The sequence below is a fragment of the Sander vitreus genome, chromosome 4, assembly GCF_031162955.1.
Source record: "Sander vitreus isolate 19-12246 chromosome 4, sanVit1, whole genome shotgun sequence".
Classification (NCBI taxonomy): domain Eukaryota; kingdom Metazoa; phylum Chordata; class Actinopteri; order Perciformes; family Percidae; genus Sander; species Sander vitreus.
Genome location: NC_135858.1, coordinates 790001 through 812500, shown reverse-complemented (window position 1 = coordinate 812500; position 22500 = coordinate 790001). Strand labels below are relative to the sequence as shown.

Genomic DNA, 22500 nt, shown 5'->3' with positions numbered 1-22500 from the left:
GGTTTCCCCCTGAATCACAGGAAGAGTGGTAGTTACCTTGCTTTTAGATTCTAACCTGCATGTTAAGACAATAATAATACGTCATGACAAACAGAAAGCTCTTGTGTAATTGTAACAGGGTTTATATATTATGCCATTCCACTTGCCATTATTGTTATTTACTGTAATAGCAATGTAGAATGATTGGCTCAAGGGCGCCCCCTCTCTGCAGTAGTTAAATCCCACTGGCTGTTGTGTATTCATTGCCAGTACAAATATACACAAATATTGTGTATTTATGTCCACATATTCATTGTATGAACATATGTGCTCTGTGATTTATGAACATATTAAAGTGCTCATATTCTGCTCATTTTCAGGTTCATTATTGTATTTAGAGGTTATATCAGAATAGGTTTACATGGTTTAATTATCAGAAAACACCATATTTTTGTTGTACTGCACATTGCTGCAGCTCCTCTTTTCACCCTGTGTTCAGGTCTCTGTTTTAGCTACAGAGTGAGACCTCTCACTGCTGGAACATCTTTGTTGGCAGTCGCACATGCTCAGTAGCTAGGTAAGGACTACATGCTCAGTAGCTAGGTAAGGACTACATGCTGAGTAGCTAGGTAAGGACTACATGCTCAGTAGCTAGGTAAGGACTACATGCTCAGTAGCTAGGTAAGGACTACACGCTCAGTAGCTAGGTAAGGACTACACGCTCAGTAGCTAGTAGGACCACACGCTCAGTAGCTAGGTAAGGACTACACGCTCAGTAGCTAGGTAGGGACTACGCTCAGTAGCTAGGTAGGGACTACGCTCGTAGCTGGGTAAGGACTACGCGGCTCAGTAGCTAGGTAAGGACTACACGCTCGGTAGCTAGGTAAGGACTACACGCTCGGTAGCTAGGTAAGGACTACATGAGCGGTAGCTAGGTAGGGACTACGCGGCTCAGTAGCTAGAGTAGGGGACTACAGCTCAGTAGCTAGGGTAAGGGACTACATGAGCAGTAGCTAGGTAAGATCTGCGCGCTCAGTAGCTAAATGGGACTACCTGCTCAGTAGCTAGGGTAAGGACTACACGCTCAGTAGCTAGGTAGGGACTACATGCTCGGTAGCTGAGGTAAGGACTACGCGCTCAGTAGCTAGGTAAGGACTACATGCTCAGTAGCTAGGTAAGGACTACATGCTCAGTAGCTAGGTAAGGACTACCTGCTCAGTAGCTAGGTAAGGACTACACGCTCAGTAGCTAGGTAAGGACTACATGCTCAGTAGCTAGGTAAGGACTACATGCTCAGTAGCTAGGTAAGGACTACATGAGCTAGCTAGCTGTTTCTCCAACTTCAGTAGTACAAGGCAGGATTAGCTGGGAGACTTCTTCTAAACGAGGGAACACTTCCACCTTTGTGTGGAATACCTGCAGAACAGGGACATGGAAGTAGTTCTTTTGGAGATTATGGTGAACTAGTGTGTGTTGTAGCAGTGTTTTGCCATTGAGAACGAGCTAGCATGCTAGCATGCCTAAAGGCAGGACACAGTCAGAAACCGTATCTCACTCTAAACAACATGGATGGTTGTTTTCTAAGTCTGTATGCGTGTGGAAGCTCCAGAGACACAAAATAACTCCCCAAATCCTAGAAAAAGAGATTTTTTCATAATATGGGCTCTTTAATAATAAGAGTTACAAGTGGATTGTACCTTTTTCAAGTGCCAGAATGTTAAAATAGCAGCATAATGCTTTTTCTAGCTAGCCTCTGTGCTAACATAACATGCTATTCTTTTGTAGTGTGCTGCGTGTAAGGATGACAAACTACACCTTTTTAAAATCACCCACAGTAATGGAGCTCAGCGTAAATGCTTTCAGGAAAACTTCTAAACTTCATCCACCACTCTCTCAGCTGTTTCGAGGCGTTTAACAGACTTTTCTGTTAAATCAATCAGAAGCGGCCATGAATTTCACGAGCCAGTCACAGCATGACATCCTGCTTTGAATCTGTTTCTCTCTCTGCTGCTGTCAGCTGTCTTTTCAGGCAAAGTGTGCAACCATAGACGGTATATATAATGGAGCAGCAGACCCCGTGTCTCTGGACGGAGACCAGTGAAGGACATTAGAAGCTCTTTCCCGGTGATGGCTGAGCGTTACTGAGCAGCCTCCAACTGAGCTTGAAGACGTAGATGTGACGTGAGCAACCTGTCTGAAAGTTGGAAGTCTTCTGGTAGCTGTGCCAAGAGAAATCTCAATCATTCCCAATCTAGCAGAGACGGAGAGCGTAGGTATATGTAAGGAGATAACATAGACACAGGCTCATTATTGATCACTAAAATGATAGTTAACATTAGTCATTACACTTAAACAGCTGATGGAAGTCCAAACTGCCTGAGAGCTTCTCCTGTACTATACGGTAACTCCTCTACTATGAGACAGGAAGTCTCGTGGTTATGACCCAATCGTTAGCCTATTGTTATAAAAACGTCTGCTACGGAGCCATAACGTGAGCTACAAGGTAATGGAGCCTTTTATACATTGTCGTGTTTCTTTAGAAATTAACAACGGACAAATAGAGTCTTTAAACGCTTCAGATGTAAAGGTATTCTCTGTCAAAGTGACGTCAGAATGAATGGCAGTCAATGGGATGCTAACGGGATGCTAACGGGAGGTGATGGCTTGTTAGCATCAAAATGGCGCCATAGGACCTACGGGGTCCGAGGAAAAGCTGACCCCCTTGGCTTCAACCCTCCTCCTCCTCCTCCTCCCCTTCCTCCTCCGGTCTGTCCACTCCTTCGGTCCGGTCTTTGGGCTCCTTCAGACCATCACCAGTGTCTAGACTCCATCGGGGGGATATGTCTGGCTTCTCTACCCCTTTAAAAAAGATTTTATAACAATGGAGTCTAATCTCCAAAGACTGTACATTCATATTATGTATATGTACAAATAAACCTTTGCATATCTGCTGTTACATGTGCCTTGTGTGTGTGTGTCTTGTTTTTTCCCTCTCTCTCTCTCTGTTCCTCATTGCATGAATGAAGACATTTATTTCAGACATATCCAAATAATCCAAACAATCACACACAAAACAAAAAACCAACATAGACATGTCTGAAAAGGAGTAGGAGGTAAGAATACACTTATTTAATCCTACCCCTTTTCCATAACTCAATACATTATTGTAATAGTTATTTCATTTAACACATATGTGGTATTCACAATTATCTTATTATATATAACCTATATATCTGCTATACATATAAACACACACACACACACACACACACACACACACCTGAGTGTAATCAGTGCTCAGGTGAAGGAGGGGAGGTGTATAACTCTCAATTACTCAAATTACATTAAAGTTACTATGTCACTTTGTAGTGTTTCTGAAACTCTGTCATTTTTCATTTAATAAAAAATATCATGCGAAGTACCTCACTCAAACACACACACACTACGTTAGCATACATGTGCTGACACACAGCTAACTTAAGCTAACGTTAGCATACTTTTAACACCCCCTTTTAACTATAAGCTATCGTCAACCTGAAATCAATAGCTGTAGATAGTAGCCTAATATTCATTTTAAACAAACCGTAAAGGGCTAAATAACTCCATATTGCTATTATCAGTAGCTTACCGGGAGTTGTTGCTACCATGACTGGCAACAACTAGCCGTGCCTAATGCTGTCATCATTCACGTCACTTCCCGTGGGAATCAGAGGTGGGAAACTGGGGCTAGACGGCTGACGTTTGACGTAGGCGACTTTGGTTCACTGAACATATTTCAATGACAATAAACTGTTTATTGTGGACAAACGCCTCTGCCAAGAAACATACACGGACATCACGTTTCAGATTATTCATAAATATGCCTGTATATAAACTAACAGCTTATCCGTGTCCTTTCCCGTTGGTTGTCCTGCAGATAACACAAACAAATAGCCTAGCTTAGCACAGATCCTGGAGGTAACCAGCTCCATCTAGCCTAGCTTAGCACAGATCCTGGAGGTAACCAGCTCCATCTAGCCTAGCTTAGCACAGATCCTGGAGGTAACCTGCTCCATCTAGCCTAGCTTAGCACAGATCCTGGAGGTAACCAGCTCCATCTAGCCTAGCTTAGCACAGATCCTGGAGGTAACCTGCTCCATCTAGCCTAGCTTAGCACAGATCCTGGAGGTAACCCGCTCCATCTAGCCTAGCTTAGCACAGATCCTGGAGGTAACCTGCTCCATCTAGCCTAGCTTAGCACAGATCCTGGAGGTAACCCACTCCATCTAGCCTAGCTTAGCACAGATCCTGGAGGTAACCGGCTCCATCTAGCCTAGCTTAGCACAGATCCTGGAGGTAATCGGCTCCATCCAGCCTAGCTTAGCACAGATCCTGGAGGTAACCTGCTCCATCTAGCCTAGCTTAGCACAGATCCTGGAGGTAACTGGCTCCATCTAGCCTAGCCTAGCTTAGCACAGATCCTGGAGGTAACCTGCTCCATCTAGCCTAGCTTAGCACAGATCCTGGAGGTAACCGGCTCCATCTAGCCTAGCTTAGCACAGATCCTGGAGGTAACCGGCTCCATCTAGCCTAGCTTAGCACAGATCCTGGAGGTAACTGGCTCCATCTAGCCTAGCTTAGCACAGATCCTGGAGGTAACTGGCTCCATCTAGCCTAGCTTAGCACAGATCCTGGAGGTAACTGGCTCCATCTAGCCTAGCTTAGCACAGATCCTGGAGGTAACTGGCTCCATCTAGCCTAGCTTAGCACAGATCCTGGAGGTAACCTGCTCCATCTAGCCTAGCTTAGCACAGATCCTGGAGGTAACCCGCTCCATCTAGCCTAGCTTAGCACAGATCCTGGAGGTAACTGGCTCCATCTAGCCTAGCTTAGCACAGATCCTGGAGGTAACTGGCTCCATCTAGCCTAGCTTAGCACAGATCCTGGAGGTAACTGGCTCCATCTAGCCTACTGCTCAGCCTAAGTCCCAATAAGTTGGCGTGTTCCTTTAAATGGAGGCCGTAACATCTGCAACGAAGTCTCTCCTGATTGAAATGGCCACTTGCAGCAATAGCTTATTTATCCCGATTTTAAATGATAACATAAAGTAAACAGTCCAAAAGACACAAAAAAAACACAACAACATTGCGGAGAAAGTTCCTTTTTAATAGAAACTCACAGACATATGAAGATGGAAAACGTAGATGTCGATACAGTTGGAAACTTACTATAAACCATATTTAATAAACCACACCATTCACACAAACGAGTAACAAGTGGACGTCATTTCTTTACCGCAAAAGCTTTTTCATTCTGTTGTCAAACTAAATATTCTTAAGTGATTATTGTGTCTTAAGGCACCGCTGGGTCCTGTAGATTAATGTTCTCTGTCGGCATTCAGGCATAAAATGTTGAATCTAAAAATATATGTCTACGTCACGCAACAACTGAAGACCGGAAAAACATCTCTGAGTGGGGACACGTTTAGCTTTTTACAACGGCAGCCAGACTGATGTCATGATTGGCGTATGTATGACTTTGACGCCATTCGTACGCCATTATTGCCGTGTTATCAAGACGCATACTGGCTTTGTAGCGTGTTTATCAACGCCGTTTGGCCTCCGTTGACTTACATTACCGTGGGATTGCGTGTGAATTGACGCCGTGGCGAGTAGTGTGAAAGGGCGGAAATCTGCGTAGGGAGGTTGGTCGGGGGGGGAGGATGGGTCAGACGCAGGACTTTCACCCAGGAGACCGGGGATCGGGTCCGGCGTGTGAGGTTTCCTTTCCACGTTTTCCTAAACCATAGCCTCGCGATAACACGTAGCCTCGCGATAACACGTAGCCGCGATAACACGCCACGTGGCTTTAGAAAGTGGCGTGTATGTTTACGCTGTGACGTTGCAGAACGCCGTCTGCTTTATACAGCGTAGAGATAACACGCCACTTGCTAAAGCCACGTGGCGTGTTATCGCCAACGTTACAGTGTGTGTACGTCCGCTGTATAGCAGCGTGAGACGTACTACGCCACTTGCTAAAGCCACGTGGCGTGTTATCGCGAAGCTACGTGTGTGTACGTCGACTGTATACAGCGTAGACATACACGCCACTTGCTAAAGCCACGTGGCGTGTTATCGCGGGCTACGTGTGTGTACGTCTGCTGTATACAGCGTGACGTACACGCCACTTGCTAAAGCCACGTGGCGTGTTATCGCGAGCTACGTGTATGTCTACGCTGTATGCAGCGTAGATACACGCTCACTACTGCTAAAGCCACGTGGCGTGTTATCGCGAGCTACGTGTGCGTACGTCCGCTGTATACAGCGTGACGCTACACGCCACTTGCTAAAGCCACGTGGCGTGTTATCGCGAGCTACGTGTGTCGCGTCCGCTGTATGCAGCGTGAGCATACACGCCACTTGCTAAGCCACGTGACGTGTTATCGTGGCTACGTGTATCGTCTACGCTGTATACAGCGTGACATACTGCGCGCAGATAGCTCAAAATGCGTACAGATAACGTGGTAACGTGATAAAGTGGCGTGTATGTTTACGCGGTCATGATGTCACGTTGCAATGGCAGAGCCCGATAGATCCTGCTGGACCAAGTCTCTCCGCTACCGGCCTGAAGTCACCAACGAGGATGTGGTTGAGATTGTAAATTAACTCTCAAAGTAAAAAACATTTTGAAAACAGCTAAAAAAAGTCCAAAGGTCCGAGACCGTGTAGAGAAACTATCAGAGACTTCAATGGTAGAAGCTCGCTCTAGCCGTTTGCGGTTTCGCGGGTACGGTAAACGTTTCTAACAGCGAGTTGGACCAATCAGAGACGTTGCTGTTACGCTTAGGATTGTGGGTAGTGTAGTTTTTCTCCATTAAAATGCGGATGAAACGTGTTTTTCTTAAAACAAGGTTGATTTCATACGGACTTCTAGCTTCTACAGGAGCAGAAACCATCGTTACACAACCACGTAGACATTATGGGATGGTTGAGACATTATGGGATGGTTCAGACCACGTAGACATTATGGGATGGTTTAGACATTATGGGATGGTTCAGACCACGTAGACATTATGGGATGGTTTAGACATTATGGGATGGTTCAGACCACGTAGACATTATGGGATGGTTGAGACCACGTAGACATTATGGGATGGTTGAGACATTATGGGATGGTTCAGACATTATGGGATGGTTGAGACATTATGGGATGGTTTAGACATTATGGGATGGTTTAGACATTATGGGATGGTTTAGACCACGTAGACATTATGGGATGGTTTAGACATTATGGGATGGTTGAGACATTATGGGATGGTTCAGACATTATGGGATGGTTTAGACATTATGGGATGGTTTAGACCACGTAGACATTATGGGATGGTTGAGACATTATGGGATGGTTGAGACATTATGGGATGGTTCAGACATTATGGGATGGTTTAGATATTATGGGATGGTTTAGACATTATGGCTGATAATCTAAATCCTTACGGAGAAAGGGACTGTTGACCGGAAGTTCTGATTCCCTACTCCGTGTTCGGGGAGCAGGAAGTGTGACATAGGCCTATAAAGCTGAAACAATTAGCCAATTAATTAATCAATTGATGATGTAATGGTGATTTTTACTGTGTAGACCATACAATTAGTCGATCAATTGAGAAAATGCTCGGCAAATTAATCAACAATAAAAATTCCATGTTTCATATACAGTAAACAATAGTACATGTCTCACTGTTTTTGTAACTTTTAGCTATTATTAAATTTGGTATTTGCCATAAAATAGCTGACAAACCCTTTCAAGAATAAGTCTGATACTATATTTTACTGAAAACTCAACTCCGTTGGTGACGCCCCTTTGGAAATGGGCTGTGAATGAAGCTTCCCCAGACGCCCCCCTCTCAGTTACAGCTGAGAAGGGTCTGGGGTCAACCAGGATACTTGTCAACAATTCCCGTGAAAAAAACAGACAAAACAATTAAAAGCTTAGTTAAAATAATCAGTTATCCAATTAAAATCAACCTTTGAGTGATCGGATCTTTTAATACATGCATGTATAAAGGGCTGTATTGCGTTGACAACTGCTGTAGTTTGTTAGTCGTCCTGTTAAGTAGAAAAGCACCTTAAACAAACACTTCTGGAGGTCAATCCTTAATGTAAACATCAACCTGGTGCAAAAAAACGTATTTGGATCCGATACATTTTCAACAAGAGGAATTACAGAAAACAATATAAAGGTTTTGACTTTTGTTACATATATCAGGTAGGTACAGTTGCCTGTGAAAAATAAAGCACCATAGATTCATGAAACCTATAATATACACGAAACACATACATGGGGAATGATATACAGAAAGAAGCATTTAGGGAGTGTCAAGGAAACGAGCCATTTGTGGGACGTCCTGTTGGGTTCTTAAACCTCCTGTTGTCATCTGGTCAAATTTGACCCGTTTCCAAAGTTTTTGACATCAGAAATTTGGGTTTCTTTCAACCCAAATTGCCCCAAAATAACATGGATGCATGTTGTATGCATACAACTTTCTTCACAGGGAAAATTAATGATTACTTTCTTTGCATTTTGGATGTTTTATTCAATTTTCTAGCACTTAAAAAAATGTTTAAATGGTTTCAAAACAGACTAAATGTTGACATAAGCCAGTCTGTGATCCACTCGACATCCTCCGACCTTAACTATTAGTCAAAATAATTCACCATTTCTGCTTTGTTATAACTCAAAAAATAGGTATAATGTCATATCAATTAGGTTTATTGACCATGAATAAAAAAAAACGTTGAAATAAGTGACAAAAATGTTTAAAAAGAAAGCGTCAAAGGCATCAGAAAAAGCACCAAAAAAAACAACACAAGGGTTTAAATCAACCCAACGGAGCACAGGTAGACTTTATAGTTCACAATTACCATTTCCCGTCCCATCTTTTTACAGATTTCGGCGTTTCCGCCTGCACTTGAAGGCAGCCTTATTTCACAAGGGGAGAGAAGAGACGAGCGAGACATAGCGAGTGCTTGGTTGTTGCAGGAAGCTGTTAGACAGACTCCCGGGCAGTTCAGTGCTAGCGTTTCATTTTTTACCCTCAGTGTTTAAAACGTTCTTGTGGCAGCGATAGAGGCAGTGATGTTTCCTGTTTCCTGTACGGGATTCTCAAACCGCCTTAAACCATAGCTCAAAACACACCGACAAGTCTGATCGCCGGTTACTATGGAGAGACTGATGCTACCAAGCCATCACCTCCCGTTAGCATCCCGTTAGCATCCCATTGACTGCCATTCATTCTGACGTCACTTTGACGGTGAATAACTTTACATCTGAAGCGTTTAAAGACTCTATTTGTCCGTTGTTTATTTCTAAAGAAACACGACAATGTATAAAAGGCTCCATTACCTTGTAGCTCACGTTATGGCTCCGTAGCAGACGTTTTTATAACAATAGGCTAACGATTGGGTCATAACCACGAGGCGAGTCGCAGACAATCGGGGGAACGTGGAGGCATACAGTCAAGGGAGAAGCCCATAGAGAGTCCATGAAAGCATCAGAACAAAATATTTCAGCAACGTTTTGCTCCTGGTCACGCTCTCCGTCTCTGCTAGATTGGGAATGATTGAGATTTCTCTTGGCACAGCTACCAGAAGACTTCCAACTTTCAGACAGGTTGCTCACGTCACATCTACGTCTTCAAGCTCAGTTGGAGGCTGCTCAGTAACGCTCAGCCATCACCGGGAAGAGCTTCTAATATCCTTCACTGGTCTCCGTGGAAGTCTATGGCGTCGATGTGTCCATTTCACTGTCTATAGCGACAACCCCGACTGCAGCCTTAACGCACTACCCCCGTACAAAATGAATGGAAAGACCTGCGTTTTGCCAGACCGTCAGACGGCCGACGCAGGCTGTCTGAAGGCGCCTTGAGTGATAAGAAAACTAAACCAGAATTGATGAAAGTCTGGTCTTTGGCTGAATCCAAATGTCCACCCTCCGCACTTGGGGGGCTCAGCCCTCGCGGACTTCAGCCGTACGTACTGTGACGTGTTGAATGAATGCTGGGTAATTAAATCAGTCAAGTCTACACCCCAAGCAGAGTCTTCTGGAAATCTGCCCCTTTGTGGACTGGATGACTTGAGGATTTGGAGGGCCCACAGCACTCGCAGACTTCCCGGGAACGCTGCCCGCAAAGTCTTCGAGTCTGCAACTGCGGTGGAGTCCGTACGCTTGGATTCTCTCTTTTAATATTCTCTCAATTTCTGTTCTCTATTCTCTTGCTGCCTCTCGTGATTCCTTCTTTCCACCTTTTTTCAGATCTCCTCTTCCACTTCTGTTTGTGTTGGTCCTCATCAACTCGTAAGGTTAGAAAATAAGTCATAGCTACAGGTTATGAACTCATGTTTGGTTGTATCAGTCTGGACATGTTAAACAATCCTTTAAAAACATGATATGAATGTACAGTATTTACCATAAACCAGTTGTTTGCCAGTTATTCATAAAAACTAAAACTACAGCCAGTATAATCAGCTGATTCTAGCTTATCATAGACCTATCGGCCAATGAGAAACTGCTTTACAGAAAAGCCAAATATTTGGCAGATATGTACTTGGTTATTATAAAAGTGTGTTGGCATTGTTTGACCACCAGAGGGCACTGACATTTTGTCACTGGAAATGGTCTTGTTTAGTGATCGTCATCAAGAATGTTAATAGAAAAAGATTATCTGCCAATATATCGATATCAGAGTTTGAAATACTCAAATGCAGGTATTGGTATCAGCCTCTAAAATCCAGTATTGGATAGTACACATAAGTTGATGGAGTTTACAGCCTTCCAGAACAACTTGTAGTTGGTAAAGATGTACATTTTAAGCTTTATACTTTGACACCCTTGACTTCAGTGTCTCTTTCTCATTCCAACTCCAACTTACATACGACCGAGCTGTATTTCTGTAGGAGCACAACTGTCGGCTTTTTTTTTTAAGCTGCTTTTCGGGATTTTCAGATCTGAAGGCTTTTATTTTGCCCTACCAAATCTACAGTAGATCTACGAAGAGATCAGACCCATCCAGACCAGTGCATTTCCAGTCCTACTGCCCATTTGTTGGCCGTTTCACACCTCAAAACAACTTATCACCGCGTTTGATCTCCCTACTTTGTAATATGTGGGAAACCTTTTGTTTGCAGCAGTTCCTCAATCGATGAGCTCGGATCAGACCAGAGTAGTTTGGTTTCGCCTCAGTCCACTCATCCTTTCCCATCCCCGGAAACCTGCTACGAATCCCCAACACAAACCTCTGCTTCCGTCTGTCTGTCCACCCATCGGTCTGTGGTTAACTCCCTTCCCCCCACCCTCAGCGTCTTGGCGAGGTCGCTAGCGATAGCCAGCGCTCCTCCTTTCAGGAACCTGACGAAGTTCTCGCCAACGAGCGGCCCCATGGCATACATGCCCGGCCCGTCTGCCGCAACCACCTTGTTCGTGAACGGGTCCACTTCGATCGGGTTCCTCCGGCACGTGATTGGCTCGTTGGGGTTGACGCCAAGCGAGCGGCCATTGTCACCCAGAAAGGAGAGGTTGGGGTGGGCGCCGATCAGAACCAGCGCCTTTGAGATCTGGACCACCGTCCGCTGGCCAGAGTCAGACTCCAGAACGCACTTCCGGTCGGGTCTGAGCGCCACAACCCTGTAGCGTGGGAAGCTCAGGTACCCTGGGTAGGAGGAGAGGGGTGAAGAGGGGCTGGTGGAGGAGGAGGGAGGGAGGGAGGAAGGGGTGGAGGGGTCATGGAGGTTCTGGGCGTGGTCCTGTGGTGGAGGGCTTGGCTGGTACTGCTGCTGAGTCATCATCTGGTGAACCTAGAGGCCAAAGATAAACGAGTACATTAGATGTAGAGATGGCCCGATGCCGATTCCGATACCTGAACTTGCGTATCAGCTGATACCGAGTACTGATCTGATACCAGTGTGTCATATATTTGATTATGTTTTAACAGCTGTATACTACTATCCCTGTATAGATGATATGATGTATAACAGCTGTATACTACTATCCCTGTATAGATGATATGATGTATAACAGCTGTATACTACTATCCCTGTATAGATGATATGATGTATAACAGCTGTATACTACTATCCCTGTATGGATGATATGATGTATAACAGCTGTATACTACTATCCCTGTACTATCCCTGTATGGATGATATGATGTATAACAGCTGTATACTACTATCCCTGTATGGATGATATGATGTATAACAGCTGTATACTACTATCCCTGTATGGATGATATGATGTATAACAGCTGTATACTACTATCCCTGTATAGATGATATGATTTCTATCTTTGTTGTGGGTCTGGCTCAGGTTAGACTCTTTGTGAAACATGAACAATGAACGCCCAGAACTTTCTGTTATTCTCTAGTTTGACAGTCAGTTATAACGGAAAAAGAACATACATTAACTACTTTAACATAGTTTCTTTAGGGCTTTATTACGTGGTATCAGATCGCTGCATTAACTCCAGTACTTCCTGATACCAATACCAGCGTTTTAGGCAGTATCAGAGCATCTCTAATTAGATGTAACTCTATATTGAAGCCTGACCGCCTGAAAAAGGTCACGCTTTTGTTGCAACAAAGCCGGGAAAAAATGATTAGTCAAATTATCCATCGGTCCAATAATTCATTGGTCAATCGGGAAATTAATCGCAAATAATTTGAATAGTCAATTAATCGTTGAAGTCATTTATCAAGCATGTGGCTTTCCTGTAAGTTGCATACAGACAGTTGGAGTAACACTCTCCTTTCCCAATATACTGGTGCAAACAGTGAATACTTGATAAATGTAATGTCTTGATTGTTGAGGACATGAAAGGGGAGAGAGTTGGAGGGAATGACATGCAGCAAAGGGCTGCAGGTCGGAGTCGAACCCACGGCCGCTGTGTCGAGGAGTACACCTCCATACACGTGCGCCTGCTCTACCGACTGAGCTAACTAGGGATGCTAATTTAGAGGGTTTTCTTTTCCAACTGATACCCGGCCCTCGTTAACTGATGACTAATCATTAACCAAGCAGGCAACGGTGTCCCAGTTCACCCGTCCGGGAGGCTCGGACGTATTTTCCACGTTCCGTGGACATTTGCGGACTCGTACCGGTCGCACAGACACGATGTATCGTGCATTGTCGCGGCCACTTTTCTGGAACCGCTTGCACGACCGACACAAGTCACAACAACAACAACAACAATCACTCAGCTGGATTGATCTGCTGCATGGACCTTTTTCACAGCAGACATTTTGACTTGTCATAGTAGGAAGAGCACAGCTGAGATTGATAACCTCAACGATGGCTCAGTTCCATCTAGTGTCCCAGGAAGCTGTTTCAGTGAGTCAGCGTGCTCAATACCAGGGCCTCTCCTAAGTGGAACACAGCCATCATTAATGGGTTTGAATGCACCTGTGCTGTTCCTACTATGACATGTCAACATGTCTGCCGTGAAAAAGGTCTATTGGTTTCAATGCGTTTGTCAATGTGTATGTCAGAGCCCGTCTCCACTGCACCCCCCTGCGAGGTTGTCAGCTGTGTGTCTGCCTGTCAAGCTGTGTGTATAGGACGGCCGATGTAACCTGCTAGTCCTCATGGTCTTCCTGTATGTGTCACGTAGCTCTCCGCTGTGAGCGCTAGGGCTGGGTTAACGAAGAGTTAAGAAATAGATTATACAGCCTATATATTATATACAGCGGCTCACCTACAAAATCCTGGTCCTCACCTACAAAGCCCTCCACCATCTGGCCCCCTCAAACCTCACTGACCTCCTCTCCCCGTACCAACCCTCACGGTCTCCTCTGCATCCACAAGTCCAACCTCTGCAGTTTTGGGGACAGAGCCTTCTCCAGAGCAGCTTCCAGGCTCTGGGACTCCCTCCCCCAAGAGAGCCGCACCTCTGAGTCCCTCACCATCTTCGAGACCCGCCTCAAGACCCATCTCTTCACCTCTGCCTATCCCTAGCCCCACGCCCCCCTCCCTTCTCATCTGTGCCTGAATCTTGTTTTGTTTTGTTCTGCATTGTTTTTATTATCTACCTGCCCTGTAAAGCCACTTTGACTTCGTGAAAAGCGCTATATAAATTCAATTTATTATTAAAAAACAACCTTTTTCAATAACCTTTTTATTTTTAATAGGGCTGTCAATCGATTAAAAAATGTAATCTAATTAATTACATACTCCGTGATTAATTAATCAAAATGAATCGCATACATAATTAACGGTGCCTGAACCAATACTTTTTAAGAAAGTAAAAAAAGAAAAGATAAAAAAGGTACTAAACAACAGTCGGTGACATTAAAGAACGGCTTGTTTATTGCTAAGGCCATATGGTCAACAATACTACTACTACTACTACTACTATAACTTATTTCACTAGTAAACTGCTGTTGAATGACAAAAACAGCAACCAGATGGAAAAGGACATTTAACAATAACTTCAAATGCACCACGAGGCTGTAGTTTACCAGTTTCATTGAACGCACCGTCTGTGTTGTTTCTCCGACGGCAGCTGCAGATTGTTACATCCCGGTGTTGAATCCTCTACAGTAAAACACAGTCACACTTTACACCGTTTAGCGTTAGCTGTCAGCATTTTAGCCGTGTTTAATCCAGCTACTAGCTAGCGGTAGGCTAACGTTAGCTGCTGTCGAGTATAGTGTTAACTAGCTAACGTTAGCTGCTGTCGAGTATAGTATTAACTAGCTAGCGGTAGGCTAACGTTAGCTGCTGTCGAGTATAGTGTTAACTAGCTAACGTTAGCTGCTGTCGAGTATAGTGTTAACCAGCTAGCTGCTGTCGAGTATAGTGTTAACCAGCTAGCGGTAGGCTAACGTTAGCTGCTGTCGAGTATAGTGTTAACTAGCTAGCGGTAGGCTAACGTTAGCTGCTGTCGAGTATAGTGTTAACTAGCTATTTTACAGTCCAATGGTGGCTAGAACGGCTCCGGGTCAAACGTCAATATGGAATGGATTAATCTGCGTTATTTTGACAGCCCTAATTTTTTAATATTAGTTTTTAACGGTTTTAAGGATAGTATCAAAATCGGTCATAATTGTTATTGTGGGTTAACAGTTACGGGGTTACCTGTTACCATCCCTCCTCCTCACCTTGTGGTACTCTGGGTAGAGCAGTTTGGGCAGCTGGTTGAAGATGAGGCCGGGGTCGGTGACCGAGCGTCTGAAGGCGTGGTAAACCGGCGTGTTGAGATGGTGGGCGGCCAGTACCGCATCGGCCGCCGTAAGCCCCGCCCCCACCACCAGCACGGGGTCTGACGATTGGTCGAGCTCGCCGCGAGAGATGGCGGCCTCCAGCTCCCAGAAGGAGTGGCACACGTAGGGCAGGGACTCGCCCTCCACGCCGAGCCGGGCTGGGATGTCGTGGGTCCCCGTGGCCAACACCACGTTGTGGGCCAACATGGAGAAGGGCACGGCCTCGGAAACAGCAGAACCATCTGGCAGGATGGAGCAAGATGGAGGGAACAGGATATGGAGGTTAATATGAGCCACTCGCTTTCATTTTTTAAAGTGCCCATATTATGAAAAAAAAATCTCTTTTTCTGGGATTTGGGAAGTTATTTTGTGTCTCTGGTGCTTCCAGACGCATACAGACTTACGGTTTCTGAATGTGTCCTGCCTTCAGTCTCCGGGTGAGCTGGTCAACATCTGCACGGCTTTCTACGTCACTAGCTGAGACGAGGGGGCTAGGGGGCTAACCGTTAGCATGCTAGCTCGTTCTCAATGGCAAAACACTGCTACAACACACACTAGTTCACCCTAATCTACAAAATAAACTGTACAGGCTGAAGTTGCAGAAACAGCTAGCTAGCTCATGTAGTCCTTACCTAGCTACTGAGCGTGTAGTCCTTACCTAGCTACTGAGCGTGTAGTCCTTACCTAGCTACTGAGCGTGTAGTCCTTACCTAGCTACTGAGCGTGTAGTCCTTACCTAGCTACTGAGCGTGTAGTCCTTACCTAGCTACTGAGCGTGTAGTCCTTACCTAGCTACTGAGCATGTAGTCCTTACCTAGCTACTGAGCATGTAGTCCTTACCTAGCTACTGAGCATGTTTGACTGACAACAAAGATGTTCCAGCAGTGAGAGGTCTCACTCTGTAGCTAAAACAGAGACCTGAACACAGGGTGAAAAGAGGAGCTGCAGCAATGAGCAGTACAACAAAAATATGGTGTTTTTGGATAATTAAACCATGTAAACCTATTCTGGTACAACCTCAAAATACAATTATGAACCTGAAAATGAGCATAATATGGGCACTTTAAACAACATTCCCCATTTTCATTCACTGTACCTCCCAGCTCTTCCCCCTCTCTGTGCTGCAGTCCTGTGACTCTCCAGCAGGGCGGCCCCCCCTCCTGGTTGCCAGGCTGCCTGGTTACTGAGGTGACGGTGGTTCCACAGGCAAAGCTCTGCTCCAGGGACATCTGGGAAACGTAGTGCTGGTAGTAGGAGGCGATCTCTGCTGGCGTGGCACGGTCGTTTCGAACATTTCTGGAATAAAATAATCATGAAAATGCCATTAAATACATACAAGAAAACACAGATGTGTTTAAATACCTCACAACAAAAGGACAGTTTTTTATATTTCATCACGGCACAGGGGCTGACAATTTCATTAACCACATATTAACTGGAAGTTGAAAAGTGGTTTTAGTTATTAAAAACATTTATAAAGTGGCCGGGTTGGCTCAGTGGGTAGAGCAGGCGCACATATAATGAGAGGCTTATTCCTCGACGCAGAGGTCCAGGGTTCGAGTCCGACCTGTGATGATTTCCTGCCTGTCTCCCCCTCTCTCTCCCCATTCTCACCTAGCTGTCCTGTCAATTAAAGGTGGAAAAGCCCAAAATATAATCTTGAAAACACCCCCCAAAAAAAAGCTTGGTTGTAGGACTACTGCAAGTAAAATAATAAGGTTAAAAAAGCTGAACAAGAAGAAAGTTTCCTGCAAGAAAAACATGCTAATCAAATGAGTCGTTATTAAAAACAACATTTTATGTAAATCAAATGAGTTTAGCTGGAAGAAGGCCTGGAATTTCGTAATTTTAAGGATGGCCACTTGGCCTGCAGATAGGCAATTTTTAGGGGCCCAAAAGGCCACATGTCAGGGCATCACGGCCATAAGTTGTATATTGACCCTTTACTACATTTCAGCATTTATACAGATTGCCTATTCATCTATATTGTGTTATTACTGATCTACATCACTCACACCTAGGGTTGGGTATCGTCTGGGTTTTTCCGATACCGGTGCTAAAACGGTGCCGGTGCCTAAACCGAAATATATATATTATATTTATAATGTATATAATATAAAATATAAAAACAAGGAACACAAAACGACAGTTGGCGACATTAAAGAACGGCTTGTTTATTGCTAAGGCCATATGGTCAAAATGTAATGATTGATTAATAATGTAATAACTATAACTTATTACAATGACTTATTTCACCAGTGAATTGCTGTTAAACGACAAAAATAAGCACCAGATGGAAAAAGGGTATTTTACAATAAGTTTGAATGCACCACGAGGCTGGCGAGTTTCAAGTGAACGCACCGTCTGTGTTGGTTTTTCCGACAACGGCTGCTGCAGGCAGACTGTTACGTCCCGCTGTTGGATCCTCTAGAGGGAAATACAGTCACACTTTACACTGCTTAACGTAAGCTGTCAGCATTTTAACCTTTGGGTTTCCAAAGCTACTACTGCTAGCTAACGTAACGTAGCGTCCCGTGCAGCGATGCTTCTGAAAAAAATAAAGTCAGGCACCGAAATGTTCCTTCTTATTCGGTCTCGTTACTACCGTTTACGTCGTTTCGGTACCCAACCCTAGTCACACCTCACTCTGCGCCTGCTTTGTAATGCCTACTTAACCTGTACTTTTTGTATTCTGTATTCTTGTACTGTATTGAACGTGAAACCGTATGTTGTCCTGCACGTTTATGCTTTTCTTGGCCAGGTCACCGTTGCAAATGAGAACCTGTTCTCAACGGCCTACCTGGTTAAATAAAAACAAATAAAAATTAGTGCTGTCAAACGATTAAAATATTTAATCGCGATTAATCGCATTAAATGTCATAGTTAACTCGCAATTAATCACACATTTTTATCTATTCTAAATGTCCCTTGATTTCTTTTTGGCCCCTCGTCAAAGCCAGATTTTCTCTGGCTTTGACGAGGGGGCGGAGAATTGGCATCAGCTGCGTGCGTGGCCATCAGCCGCGTGCGTGGCCATCAGCTGCGTGCGTGGCCATCAGCCGCGTGCGTGGCCATCAGCTGTGTGCGTGGCCATCAGCTGCGTGCGTGGCCATCAGCTGCGTGCGTGCCCATCAGCCGTGTGCGTGGCCATCAGCTGTGTACTTGGTCATCAAGTGGTATTTCAGACTGGACGTGCTGCGATGATAGCTCAGTTCACAACGACCAAACACACAGATCACGTTGGTCTTGTCAATGGAACCATTTGGCAACGTAAACTTTCCATTCAGAATCTTATTGGCATCCATTTTGGCGTCTCGCGCTCGCCATCCACTCAAAACGTAACGTTAGCCTACTACTCTTTGGCCGGCTCGCAAGCCCAAACAAGTGTGTGCAGCGTGCCTGTTGTTGTGTTCCCGGTCCAGCTAGATCCGGTGTGGTGTTGTAGTTTTTCTAACGTTACTAGTTGTTGCAACAGCATGTGAAAAAACTACAAAGTTTGCTAGGCCAAAAAGAACGTTAATCTCGCGCTAAAAAAATATACGCCGTTAAAATGGGTTTCACATAAAAAGACATCCATTTCTAAGAGCAATAATTCCTTTTTTAACAGTGTAACACTGTGGAATACAAACACTTTTTTTTAATCAAAAATATAAATTATTTGTAATACATATTATCAGAAAATGTTTAGGATCACATACCAGCACTACAATCATTGAAGCCTCAGGGCACTAAAATGAACAAGTAATATTGAAAAAACGGATTAATCAGAGTCCTTATCGTTTCATGATGGGAATGGGGAATCAGGGGGGTTCAGGTGCTTCTTTTGGCCCATGAGGACTTATGTATGTTATTGACTAAACAAGCCTCTCTGGTAAAAGGACACCAGGAAATTAGTTACGACTGAAAGTACCACATGTGTGTCATCAGACCTGCGTTTCTCTCTCATCCAGTCCTTCAGTTTGAGTCCGGGAAGCTCCATCCAGTTAGCCAGGCTCAGAGTTAGCATGGAGCCCTCCATAGCCTGGGAACAGCACACACACAGTTACAATCACTCAGCTGGGTTGGTCTGCTGCATTGGTTTCAATGTGTTCTTGAAGAGAGTAAAGCTTCAGAGCTTTCAGTTGTTAGACTGGATTATGTGGAAGCAAATAAAAGACTTAAGTATTTGAATCTTAAAGGAACACGCCGACTTATTGGGACTTTGTCTTATTCCCCGTATCCCCCAGAGGTAGATAACTCCAGACATACCCTTCTCATCTCCGTACGTGTTGTAACTCTGTCTGACGCCCCCACCGCTAGCCTAGCTTAGCACAGATCCTGGAGGTAACCGGCTCCATCTAGCCTAGCTTAGCACAGATCCTGGAGGTAACCGGCTCCATCTAGCCTAGCTTAGCACAGATCCTGGAGGTAACCGGCTCCATCTAGCCTAGCTTAGCACAGATCCTGGAGGTAACTGGCTCCATCTAGCCTAGCTTAGCACAGATCCTGGAGGTAACCGGCTCCATCTAGCCTAGCTTAGCACAGATCCTGGAGGTAACCTGCTCCATCTAGCCTAGCTTAGCACAGATCCTGGAGGTAACCGGCTCCATCTAGCCTAGCTTAGCACAGATCCTGGAGGTAACAGGCTCCATCTAGCCTAGCTTAGCACAGATCCTGGAGGTAACCGGCTCCATCTAGCCTAGCTTAGCACAGATCCTGGAGGTAACTGGCTCCATCTAGCCTACTGCTCCCAATAAGTGACAAAATAACGCCAACATGTTCCTGTTTACATGTTGTGATTTGTAGAGTCACAGCGTGTACAAATAACAAGGTCACATGACACACAGCCATCTTCTAATCGTTTACATACTGGGAACTATATTCTCAGAAGGCGAAGCACTGCTACTCTCTGCTACTTGGGCGGAGGGATTTGCTCGCAGCACCTGAGAAGCCCCGTGGTGACGAGCAGAGAGTAGCAGTGCTTCACCTTCTGAGAATATAGTTCCCAGTTTATATACGGTTAGAAGATGGCTGTGGGGGAAACGGAGAATAAGTCCCAATAAGTCGGCCTGTTCCTTTAACAGCCAGTAAATACTTATCTTATATCTGAACTCAGCTTTTGAAATTGCAAATCAAGACATTTCATATTAAAAAGGTGAATTCAGAACAAATAATTCATGATAGATGGTTTTTTCAAAGTAAAATATTTCAATATTAAGTATTCAGTGGCTGTTGAAATTCAAATACTTATGACTCTTGTTTGCTTCCAAAGTATTACACTCTTCTGTTCATTCAAATAACCTTTTCTTCAAGTCTTTTACTAGTGTCTAATGGCGTTTTTCCATCACATGGTACCTGCTCGACTCGCCTCGAGAGGTCTGGGTGGGTCATAGTGTAGCAGACCTGTCCCAGACCACCTGACAGGTCTGGGTGGGTCATAGTGTAGCAGACCTGTCCCAGACCACCTGAGAGCTTCCAGTATGAATGTGATCAGATCAGACTGTGGTAGTACTGGGCAGCTTCCAGTATGAATGTGATCAGATCAGACTGTGGTGGTACTGGGCAGCTTCCAGTATGAATGTGGTCAGATCAGACTGTGGTAGTACTGGGCAGCTTCCAGTATGAATGTGGTCAGATCAGACTGTGGTAGTACTGGGCAGCTTCCAGTATGAATGTGATCAGATCAGACTGTGGTGGTACTGGGCAGCTTCCAGGTATGAATGTGATCAGATCAGACTGTGGTGGTACTGGGCAGCTTCCAGGTATGCATGTGGAACTGTTATTTCTGGATAAATAAAGTATCTCTAGCTATGTTGGGCTGCAGTCACGTTTGCCTTGTATCATGTGCAAATAAGCAGCTGACTGGGGAAACACCATACCATAGAGCAGAGACAGAGACCCTGTTGTGTAATGAGTTTTAGCATGTCAGGACATTATGGAGCAATTTTACTAGTGGGGAATGTAATCATGATCATGATTTCGGCTCCCAATGATCACAAAAACTGAATAATCGAGAAAAACTTATTTTGCTCAGTACGTTTTGCAAGTTAACTCTTATTTTCTCTTGTGTTCTGCATGAAAAATGAAGTTTAAACAGGAAAAGTATTTAGGCAAATTTCACAGTTCTAGGCTACTGTTGATTTATTTAACTTTTCCCACTGTTTTATAAGTTCAATGATTGCAACATCATTCCAGAAGTCAACGAGTAATCATGTTAAAGGTCCCATGGCATGAAAATGTCACTTTTAAGGTTTTTTAACATTAATATGAGCTCCCCCAGCCTGCCTATGGTCCCCCAGTGGCTAGAAATGGTGATAGGTGTAAACCGAGCCCTGGGTATCCTGCTCTGCCTTTGAGAAAATGAAAGCTCAGATGGGCCAATCAGGACTCTTCCCTTTATGACGTCATAAGGGGAAAGGTTACCTCCCCTTTCTCTGCTTGGCCCCCCCATGAGAAAGAGAGAGACATCATGGCTTTCAAACAAGCAAAGTGGCAGCTGGTCAAGGCCAAGTCAAAGAGACTTCAGATACAGTATTAGGGGACCACTAAGGTCTATATAAAAGAGACTTCAGATACAGTATTAGGGGACCACTAAGGTCTATATAAAAGAGACTTCAGATACAGTATTAGGGGACCACTAAGGTCTATATAAAAGAGACTTCAGATACAGTATTAGGGGACCACTAAGGTCTATATAAAAGAGACTTCAGATACAGTATTAGGGACCACTAAGGCCTATATAAAAGAGACTTCAGATACAGTATTAGGGGACCACTAAGGTCTATATAAAAGAGACTTCAGATACAGTATTAGGGGACCACTAAGGCCTATATAAAAGCATCCAAAGAGCAGCATGTCATGGGACCTTTAAATTATCGTGATTTTAATACTGAGTCCCGACGGCCCTGTCTCTGACTGAACATGTCAGGTCGGCCAAATGAAGGTCGACGGCTCCTCCGACTGACGACGGCAGGAACACACCAACCAGACTCGAGTCACCGACCTCGCCAGACTGTCAGACGGCCGATTATCAGGTTGGTGGGTCAGCGCCCTTAGAGTTTAACCAATCACATCATTTCTGCTGTTTTAAACTCACTGTTTACCACACTGCTTTCACAAAAACATTTCTTATTGTGGAACAGTCTAAATCTGTGGTTCCCAAGGACCACAGATTTCCTCTGGTCCTCAAGAACCCCTAAACTGGCAGAAATTAGACCATGGACCCCCATTTGATAATACTTTGTCTCAGGGTCCACCATCTGATAGTATTTAGATGTTTTATTACAGAAAGTGTGTGAAACCCATGACCGAAATA

At 44.5% G+C, this 22500-nt stretch overlaps 1 protein-coding gene across 2 annotated transcripts in view; it reads right to left on the bottom strand.

The window, feature by feature from the left end:
* Positions 1 to 9538: 9538 nt before the first annotated feature.
* The window catches only part of osgn1 (oxidative stress induced growth inhibitor 1), a 27865-nt gene continuing 14903 nt past the window's right edge, over positions 9539 to 22500 (bottom strand). For both annotated transcript variants that reach the window (XM_078247639.1, XM_078247640.1), the window contains 4 exons: positions 19136 to 19227; positions 16303 to 16502; positions 15105 to 15448; positions 9539 to 11804 (listed from right to left, as the gene is read on the bottom strand). In XM_078247639.1, the coding sequence (XP_078103765.1) occupies positions 11226 to 11804; positions 15105 to 15448; positions 16303 to 16502; positions 19136 to 19227 (1215 nt within the window). In that variant the 3' untranslated portion in view covers positions 9539 to 11225. The remainder of the gene's footprint in view (positions 11805 to 15104; positions 15449 to 16302; positions 16503 to 19135; positions 19228 to 22500) is intronic.